Here is a 10,996-nt window from a genome sequence, read left to right as displayed (position 1 = left end):
ACCCGTATCCAATTGGTCCACGTTCAATACAGGGGCGAACAGCTACTCAACCTTAATACAGCTGCCTGCCTGCTGGTTACGCGACTGTTTGTAGTTTTAAAGATGGATTTTTGTAGTTCAGCCTTTCAATCTGATTCCTGTTTAATTGTGCCAACACAATTAAACACAGACAGAGAATTAAACGACTGAGACAACTGCATCTGGCTGGCTTATGGTTCTCCTGCTGGTCACTCTTCTCTACCATAATTTTAACTGGTCTCAAACACAAACATGTCAGACTTCAATACTTAATAGAGTGGACGGAGTCAGTCTACAGTCTCGTTTTTGGAAATTGGTTGGATAGAAAAAACAAACAACAACTAGACACAACAGTTTGTTAACAAGGCAGTGGAAGCTCAGTGTTTAAGGTACTGGACTAGTAAGCTTGTTTGTACCACCAAATTGCCACTTTTGAACCCCTCGACCAAGGCCCTTAACCCTGAACTGCTTGCATTTAGCCACGATTGTATATCTCTTTGAATAAAGCATCTGTTTAATGTCATACATGTAAACAAAACATTAAGATTTCCAGAAGACTGGAGCATTTCAGGTTCACCTTCAGGTTCAAATTTCAAAATTAAAAAATACAATTGAAAAATAAACTGAAGGGCACTCAGGTGGCGCAGCAGTTTTCGGTTCAAAACTCAGCTCTGCCATCTGTCAGGCTGGGCGCCTACATGATCGACGATTGGCTGTTGTTCATACAGGGTGAAAGCCGGACAGAGACTTCTTATAACTGAGGCAATTACAGCCTTTGCTGGCTGACGAGGGATAATGTGTGATCAGTGTGTGGCTCTCCGGACACAAAGCTGATCCGCATATGAACTCGCCTCGTGCAGGTGAAAAGATGCAGCTACTGCACACGTGTCGGGGGGCATGTGTCAGTCTCGCTCTCCTCAATCAGGGCAGGGATCAGCATCAGTAGAGAGGAAACATAATGCAATTGGGTAATTGGATACGCTAAAAGTCGGGAGAAAAAGGGAGAAAATGCATAAACATAAAAGAAATATAATTTAAAAAAATGATTAGAAATGTATTTCAAATGCATGACAAAATTAAGTTTTATTTTGTGTCACAGCAAACAAGGCTGTAATTTGCACAAATAGACACAATATTGGAGCTTGATTCACATCATATATGGCTGAAGCCCTGCAGTGTATTGGCTCCCTGTCCCAGAAATTCCTGCCTTTCATCCAGTGTTTCTGGTGGAACCGGACCTCCTGCAACCCTGACCGGTTAACGCGGTTGATGAAAAATTTAATGAAATTGTATTAATGAAGCTGTCATTTGGTCACAACCCAATCGTAGTGCATTGTGGGATAGCAAAGTGTACATAAGCATTTTCCACAACAAGTCCCTATCTAGTGCACTACATATCAGTGCAGTGTGATTTTGGACACAACAAAACCCAGATCACGTGACTCATGTCAGTCACATGATTGTAAAAAATAGGAACTGGGACAAAAATGGCAGCGTTCTTGCAGTGGAGGCGATTCGTGTTTTTTGATAAAGAAACAGTGAAGGATCCCAGTGAAAATGGAAAGAACTTCACCCTGCCGGTGGGAATATCGGCTTGTGATTCGGGCCGGGGACACATTGTTCTCGGAGATATCCTTACAGAGCAGTGTTGGTGGTTGATGTGAGGGATTCGGATGACTAGCAGAAGTTCGGACACATCAGATCAGATTTAATGTTTTTGTTGATTTTTAATGTAAAAATAAGTTTTTACATCCTCTGCAAGATACGAAATAAATTATATTGATTATATCTGAAATAGTTTAGTGCACAGTCTGCATTTATTTGCTAAAATTAAACCCAAGAAAGCTCTTTGCACTTGTAACATTTTTATTTGTTCGTCACATTAATATCAGCAGATAAATAATAACTGTACAGAAAATCAACAAAGCTTGTTATTCAACCAGATTTCACTGTATCATTTTACCAATACCAGTATTTCTTACTTAGTGGGTAGAATAGAATAGAATATGTATGTATGTATATATATATATATATATATATATATATATATATATATATATATAATGTATGTGTGTATGTATAGGCATCTAAAATCCCTGCTTGTTCATGCCATTGTACGGCACCCCTGGAGCCAGGAGCATTAAGGGCCTTTCTCAAGGGCCACATGGTGGCTGCATGGATTTAAATCCACAACCTTCTGGTTGATAGCCCAACACTCCTCTCACAAGGCTACCACTGTCTCGTATATAACAGTGTTGCATACAGCACTCATAGGTGTTTGTTAGGTTGCAATTATTTGCTATGTGCTCACAGGTCTGGGTTGTTGATTTAGATATAAGTACTCTATGTAATATAGATATGTAATGGTATAGATATGTAATGGTTTTTAATGGTGTTCCATATGCTTGCACTTTGTGTTAATATTAATAGCTTTTAAATATGGCTTGGAACGTAGAAAATCCTACAGAAATGCATACAGTTAAAGTCAAATGTTTACATCATGCTATTTCATGACATAATTCTTTAGTGAATTAAATGACTTAAGAAAATAAGGAGATGTTTGCTTAACTCCTGTTGTACATATGGAAGGTCAGATTTGGTTTTTAACGCGATCGCTGCAGTTGAGCTCCTTCCAAGCCTACAAACATCAGGTGACTCATCTGTACCAGCTGAAACAGCACAGCATTCTGGTGTCTGTGGGTGAGGATGAACATGGCCCACTGGTAAGAGTTTATCCTCGGCTGATAGTGAGATAAGGTTTTGCAAAATAAAAAAAAAAATCTGTATTCATTTTATTTTTGATTGTAATTAAACAAATAAATATGCACAACATTGTATTATTGTATATTGTCTTGTGTCTTAGGTGAAGGTGTGGAACACGGATAAGAGAGACAGCGGCAGTCCTCTGTGCACTCGCATCTTTCCAGCTATTCCTGGAAACAAACCTGCAGAAGTGTCCTGTATCAGTGTACATGAAAACCTTAACTTTATGGCTATAGGTACTTTCTTTCTCTCTTATGAATCCGGATCTCGACCAGGTTATCTTTATTAGTAATGCAGGCTTTACAGGCATTTTGAAATTTGGCAAACATAAAGCATTTACACAATACAGATGTCCACATATTGCATACATAGTAGTTAAAATTCTAGGATATGTAGTTTGATATTTATATTTTATATTTTAATTGCCTTCTATCAAAGTATTCTTACCCATTAATGTATTTGCTCTGACCTGATATTTACCTGGTATTCTATAATGTGTTATTTTCAGGCTTTACAGACGGCAGTGTTGTTTTGACGAAAGGAGACATCACACGAGATAGACACAGTAAAACTCTCACCCTTCACGGAGGAACGTCTCCTGTCACAGGTCTGGCTTTTCGTCAAGCAGGAAAAGTCACTCACCTTTTTGTAGCCACTCTTGAAAAAGTACAGGTATGTTTTCATTATTAGAGAACATACTCTTATTCCCTGACTTTCTTTAAGTATAATATGCATGGTGATGCACAGTACTTTTGTAGTGCAATGTCTGCATAAACAGAATAGATTTTATAGTCTACAGTCTAAGTCTATATTTGAGTCTATAATTAAAATTACTAGAGATAGTTACACTGTGTTTAAAACAATAAATAAGACCGGTGAAAATGAATTGCATTCTGACAGTAGAAATGTGTTTACAGTTAAATATGCTACCAATTATGACACAATATAGATGGATCACTAACACTTTAGAATATAACACATACATATCAGTGAGCAACAGCGCATTCACAGTTGGAAGATGGAAATGACTAGATTGGTAGATAGAAGGAATAAAACATGTTTTTTTTGTAATAATCAGTCTTGGTTTATATTTTCAGAGTTACACTTTGTCTTTGAAAGAGTATCCTTGTCTGGAGCTGGACACACACGGTTGTGCTCTTCGCTGTTCAGCCCTGACTGACCCGTCCCAGGACTCCCAGTTTATCGTAGCAGGAGATGACTGTGTCTATCTGTATCAACCTGATGAAAGGGGACCGTGCTTTGCCTTTGATGGACATAAGATATTGGCCCAGTGGCACCGGGGTTACTTGCTGCTCGTTTCCAAAGACACCAAGTCACCTAACAAGTAGGTGTCACTTGTGTAGCAACTAGACTTCATCATCAGTTTACTTATCGAATGTACATAACCCTTATCATTACTTGTAAATTTCTCAATGCTGCAGACCTGATTTTGGGAGCAGAGAGACTTCTCCGACAGAAAAACACGTCTTGACAATTTATGACCTGGACAATAAGTTCATTGCGTACAGTGCTGCATTTGGTGACATCGTAGACGTCCTGGCAGAGTGGGGTTCGTTCTACGTCCTGACAAGAGATGGAAAGATGTTCATGCTGCAAGAGAAGGACACCCAGACCAAGTTAGAGGTCTGTTCACCCAGTAATTACACAATTTTTCCTTTATTTTGTGTTGTTTGTTGCTTGATCAAAATCCAATTCCTTTATCATTACTATCAATGTGTTTAAATATTGGGAAACTATAGATTTTACTATTTGTAAATAATTATTACGAATAAATAATTATTATTAATAATTATTGTAATATTATGTTACTCTCCACTAGCAGCTCGAATGTTGCTAAAATGATTAACATGATGAATCATTATCTTTGTAGATGCTGTTTAAGAAAAACCTTTTTGTGATGGCAATAAACCTTGCGAAGAGCCAGCATCTGGATAACGACGGACTATCTGAGATATTCAGGCAATATGGAGACCATCTGTACATCAAAGGAGACCATGATGGAGCTATTCAGCAGTATATTAGGTAGAAATCTATGAGAATTCATGTGGCATTATATATCTACGTATATAAAACTAACACATCTGTTTGGTCTGTTGTAGAACCATTGGGAAACTGGAACCCTCGTATGTCATTCGTAAGTTCCTGGATGCTCAGAGAATACACAACCTGACGGCATACCTGCAGGCTCTGCACAGGCAGTCCCTGGCCAACGCGGATCACACCACGCTACTGCTGAACTGCTACACTAAACTGAAGGACAGCTCCAAGCTTGAGGAATTTATTAAGGTTAGTTAAAGCACAAGTAGTTCATTTAGGCCTGGGGAAATGGTTGCACAAACCTGCAGTTATGAAGCAAGTTGTATTTAAAATTAATTTATATTTACAAAACACAATTAAGCTGTCGGTTTTTTGTACTTCACAGGATTAGTCAAATATACTGACTCTAAATGATTTATGAAGATTTATTTTGTCAGTTGGAAAATAAAGTACAGTGGATGAGTGTTCGAACAAGATCATGTGTATATCTATCTACATTTTTCTTTGGCCTTTAGAGCAGTGAGAGTGAGGTGCATTTTGATGTGGAAATTGCAATCAAGGTTCTGCGCCAGGCTGGGTACCACAGCAATGCTGTGTTCCTGGCAGAGAAACATTCTCATCACGAGTGGTACTTGAAGATCCAGTTGGAGGATTTAAAGGTGAGAGAACTGTGGCAAAAATATACAGAAGTAACCAAAAAAAGTGACCCAAATTGAATTCACTGTATTACATTACTCAGTGGAAATAGCTTAATTACAAATGTGCTGAGAAGATGTATGTGAATGTCAGATGAGTTGTCAGAAATACCTTAGAAAAAGGTAAATAAATCTTGGTTTTATTGAATGTAATAGTCAATATGTGATTGTCATCGTAAAATAATTGGAACCTGATACCAACAAAACAAAATAATAATTTCTTGATGTTTACCAGATACCATTTTGTCCTTTATTTGTATTTACCTTATTCTAAAATGAAAAGGGTGTTAGTATAAGCACTTATTAGTAAATGCATTAAAAAGTCGCAGACAAAAATAGCAATAATAAACTAAAACAGCACACAAAAAAAGAACTTGTAAACTAACGCCCCCTTGTGAAGGCTTTACTTTACGCCTTTACTTTACAACAGTGGGACCAGATTGCCACCATTTTCATTAATTAAGTATACTTTGTTTTGTGTTTTGTTTTGATGATTTTTTATTTAGCCAAACCCTGATGTAGGGGTTTGAAGGTCACGCTGATTGTGGTGGGTCAGTTTAGACAAATGTCCGGGGCTCACTTTGGTTGTAGAACATGGTCGGCTCGGCACCATCTTTCAGCACCTTAAACAGGAGTGTTGTAGATGCTAAACTTAATCATGATGAATTGTAAATGTGTTGAAATAAAACAATTTTACACTTATGTTTATTTACTTAGAACTACCAGGAAGCGTTGCGATATATTGGACGGCTTCCATTCGAGCAGGCAGAGACCAACATGAAGCACTATGGGAAAACACTGATGCACCATGTTCCTGAGAGCACCACTGTGTTACTGAAAAGGCTGTGCACCGACTACCAGCCCAGCCGGGACTCAGTTGACTCTGACAGTCTGGATAGGTCAGCTGTAAATAAGGTAATTCCAAACGTATTAATTTTGTTTCATTTCCATCTGTTAACACTGCTTGGTCAGGGTGGGTCTGGTTTCTTCAGAATCAGTACACCAAGTCGAATAATTTTTATATAAAAAAATTTAAATTCTGAATATTTGGGAACTGCATAGCCAGCATGACAAATGATCATTTATGTCACCTTTTCAGGCGAATGCAGAGGAGTTCATTCCAATCTTTGCTAATAATCCACGAGAGCTACGAGCATTTCTTGAGCACATGATTAACGTTGAACCAGCATCGCCACCAGGTGTGTACGATACGCTGCTGGAGCTTCGGCTGCAGGACTGGGCTCACGAACAGGATCTCAAGGTAAAAGCTGAAGCGTATTTCACTACCAGATTTAACATATAAATTATAAATATAAAATTTAACAGTCCTGTATGGGTGCATAAACATTCAGTTAATTGATTAACAAATGAGATGAATTGAATGTGCAAATAAAACGTCTGCTCGTTTTTAATCTTGACAGAAAAAAGAAATCCTGCAGAGGGAGGCATTGTCACTGTTAAAGGATGAAACCGACAAGGCTTCGATAAGATTCGATAAGGCTCTGGTGCTCTGCCAAATGCACAACTTCAAAGAGGGTGTGCTGTACCTCTATGAGAAGGGTGAACTGTGAGTAGTTTCCTAATAGCTCATGGTACTCCTTTAGTTTTAGGGCATGATTGCAGGTGCATTTATATTAATAATAACAACAATAAATAATATAATAATGTAATATGATTGGCTAATTAGAATATGAGAATCAGAATTTAAGCAAAAACAAGACAATTACAGCTTGTCAGAAAACAAAAAACATTTTCTTCTGTACATACCACCCTAAATACACTGAAAATGGATTTTCCAAAAATAGCTGATGACTGAACCAATAACTCAAGATGCAGAGTGAAAATTTTTTAATACTTCAGACTATTATGGGCTTTAGTTTACTGTAGTGCTAATGTGTATGTATATTTATATAATAATCTTACTCTTCAGGTACCAGCAAATCATGCACTACCACATGCAGAATGAGGAGTACTCAAAGGTGGTCGAGGCCTGTAAGCGCTTTGGAGAAAAGGAAGTATGTCTGTGGGAACAGGCTCTGGGCTACTTTGCCCGCAAAGAGGAAGACTGCAAGGCTTACATTAGTCAGGTCTTGCATCATATTGATCAGAATAACCTCATGCCACCGCTGTTGGGTAGGTTGCAACAACGGAATTGGTTGTACTGTTTTCATTTTCACACCTCTAGGTATCAGCTCTAGGTATCTGGGCCATGTTTATCCTGCAAACAAAACAAGTAGCTTTTTAGCCAGTGCAGCTTGTCAGCCAGGTGCTTACTTTGCCTCTGTCAAGTGTAAACACACAAGAAAGCACACAAAGGGAAAAGAAAATGGGATAAATATGCATGATAAAAAAGGTCCAGCTACTAATTAACCCCACATTCTGCTAAAGTTTCAATCAAATAGCGTGACCAGAGAGTGTGAGTGTTTGAATAATGGGCATAATTTGCATCCCTATAATTGGACTGAAGTGAACAACAATTATTTTTAGTTTGTTAATGTTGACAAGCACACAAGTAATTTCCTGCTGCGTCCCTAACCACATCCTATGTCATAGATTACTGGGTCTTAAACTTCTTGAAGCCAAAGACCCCTTTGTGTGGGAAAAACAATAAAATAATTGTGGATCCCATATAGATTTTTATTTATGAAAAGGGTCTTAAATGTTTTTATGTAAAGACAAAATTTAAATATACTCAATGTGTCTTTTTTAATTCAAGTGACACAAATTCAAATATGAGTAGGTTTGGATATTAGAAGGATGAAAAATGGTTACTTTTGTAAGTTATTAATGTCTCTCCATATTTTTCCCAAGGAATCTTTTAAATTGGGTTGTAATTTTCAATACTCGTCTGTTGCAGTGGTGCAGACATTGGCCCATAATTCCACTGCAACACTTTCAGTCATCAAAGATTACCTGATTAACAAACTGCAGAGGGAGAGCAAACAAATCGAAGAAGACGAGAGAAAGATCCAGCAGTACCGTGATGAGACTGCACACCTGCGTGCTGAGATCCAGGAACTCAGAACCAGGTAATACCACAAAGATGTGTTTTAATTAAGTCTAGTTACTTGTTACATTATTATTGACTGATTATTGATGGATTGGAACACACTTTTTGGTCAGAAATTATCACAATTATAAAGAAAATAGTAAGTTTACTGCAGCTTTATATTCTTTAACTTGTTTTACAAATGCGAACAACTGAACTTCAGATCAGTTGCACTTTATTCTGAACAGCTCAACTTGCTTACATTTTAAAAGCATGTTCTTAAAGTTAGTTTTAGAGGAAGTGTTGCACATTGCTGAAATGTCGCACATTTCAGAGTGCGATATGTTTCTTTTTACAGCTGGCAGTCATTGTTCATTGGTTTATCATCAACTGCCTATTGCAGCCCATGCAAAAGAAATGTATAGGATCGTTGTCATGTTTAAGGTTTCTAATTTGGTTAAACCAATGCAAATTGCCAGAACAGACTAAAGTTAAAATGATGAAGTATTTATTATTGTCTAAAAATTCCATTCTGTCACTTTTTTTGTTCTGCAGTGCAAAGATTTTCCAGAAGACAAAGTGCAGCATGTGCAACAGCCCTTTAGAGTTACCATCTGTACATTTCTTGTGTGGTCACTCTTTCCATCAGCACTGCTTTGAGAGCTACGCTGAGAGCGAGGCTGAGTGCCCTACCTGCACTCCTGAGAACAGAAAGGTGATGGACATGTTGCGGGCACAGGAGCAGAAACGAGACTTACATGATCGATTTAATGAACAGGTAAATCAAACAGATACTTGTTTCACCAGATTTCCTTTAAGCAAAAAACCTACACAGTTTTTTTACTTTCATTATCAGTTTTGTTGAAGACTGTCCCACCCACATTAAAAATATGAGGCTCTGTTAGATTAGTGCAATTCAAAGACAGTTATTAATTTTCAACACTAGGCAATTAGATGCAGTTTTAAGTAACAACAACTTCAAAGTAGCAACAGATTCAGACTCACATAATATTGAGAAATAAAGAATATGGAAAAATCTCAGTCTGTATTGGGCAACCTACCTGTGGTGTAACAAACTTTCCACTAAGACATCCATTGTATTGACAGTGTTTGAAGTGTTACTATTTTACATTTACATTTTCGGCATTTAGCAGACACTCTTATCCAGAGTGACTTGCATAGTAAACATTTTGTTACTCAAGATTAAGTAAAACAACAGTCCAAGAACACAAATCTGCTAAAACCCTGGTACTATGGTACTATGGTAGTCTATTATGCTAGCCCACAGATGCACTGTCCACAGATATAGAAACATTTAGTCTGGTACTAGCTGGGTAGGCTGGGATGCAGACGATACTTGGGGTACAGTGCACTTAATGTCTAAAACCTTCATTTTCAATCTCTTTGCAGATGAGGGTTTCTAACGATGGCTTCTCAGTGGTGGCAGATTACTTTGGTCGCGGAGTTTTCAATAAACTGACTCTGATAACAGATCCACCTGGTGGCAGGGCTGGGCATGGAAGTCTGGAAGCTGATCTACAGAGAGACCTGCTCATTCATACCAAGAGAAATGTCTGAGAGAATTACTGCAAGCTGTTAATGTCCTAATGAACCTTATTTAATTGCAAGGGCAAATGTTGGAGTTGATAATATGTCATGTTTTCAGTGCTTGTTCTGTAGTCTCATCTGTACCTTTAACTTTCAAAGTTGGACTATGCATGGTTTCTGTTATGGCTTATTTTGAATTAAGCCCAGCTGATATAAAGAGATCTTCTTTCCTAAAAAATCTGGAGCTAATATCCCATACAGCTTTCTGCAACATATCTATAGGGTAAACTGCCTTATATGTTTGTAAATGAACTGTGAATATACTAATACATTTGGCTTCTTGTAAGCTGTTTTTGCCATTTATAATCATTGATATTACAGTATTAAATATGTGATGCTGTGATACTCATAAATATATACAATAATAAAAGCTCTCACTAAAAGACTTTGAATCGCATGTTGTTCAAGTCCACATTCACTATTTGCACAGTACACTTTCTAATAAATGTAATTAATAAATAAATACATTCAGCATAACAATGAACCACTGCTGGTCTGTCAATAAATGTATGCAGATGTATTCCTCAACTACCATTGCTTTAAATTGTCAATCACATTTTTTTAATTTTTTTTAATTATTTAGTGTTTCATGATTTATTTTTAACAACCACCCTGCTACATAGCCAATCATGTTTGTGTAGATGCTCAGTTGGCCGCTAGCACTGCTGAGATTTAGACATGGATTCACACCACAGGACTTTCTCCAGGAGTTCCAGTTTCCTCCCACAGTACAAAAACATGCAAGTGAGGTGAACATGAGATACAAAATTGTCCATGACTGTGTTTGATATTGAACTTATGAACTGATGAATCTTGTGCAACGAGTAACTACCTGTTCTTTCATGAATGTAACCAAAGTGTGTAA

General features: G+C 37.5%; 1 protein-coding gene across 1 annotated transcript; it reads left to right on the top strand.

Annotated features, from left to right (window-relative positions):
• The first annotated feature begins 1,505 nt into the window (after window positions 1–1,505).
• Window positions 1,506–10,511, top strand: vps11 (VPS11 core subunit of CORVET and HOPS complexes). Its single transcript, XM_063013731.1, has 16 exons — window positions 1,506–1,647; window positions 2,599–2,741; window positions 2,882–3,017; window positions 3,290–3,453; window positions 3,879–4,126; window positions 4,224–4,425; window positions 4,673–4,824; window positions 4,902–5,088; window positions 5,355–5,498; window positions 6,252–6,449; window positions 6,634–6,795; window positions 6,956–7,101; window positions 7,465–7,667; window positions 8,392–8,563; window positions 9,079–9,301; window positions 9,934–10,511. The coding sequence occupies exons 1-16, from the start codon at window positions 1,506–1,508 to the stop codon at window positions 10,099–10,101; spliced, it is 2,790 nt and encodes a 929-aa protein (XP_062869801.1). The 3' UTR covers window positions 10,102–10,511.
• The last annotated feature ends 485 nt before the right edge of the window (window positions 10,512–10,996 follow it).

Source organism: Trichomycterus rosablanca, chromosome 18 (assembly GCF_030014385.1).
Source record: "Trichomycterus rosablanca isolate fTriRos1 chromosome 18, fTriRos1.hap1, whole genome shotgun sequence".
Classification (NCBI taxonomy): Eukaryota; Metazoa; Chordata; class Actinopteri; order Siluriformes; family Trichomycteridae; genus Trichomycterus; species Trichomycterus rosablanca.
Note: the sequence above shows the minus strand (reverse complement) of the source record. Positions and strands in the feature narration are given on the sequence as shown.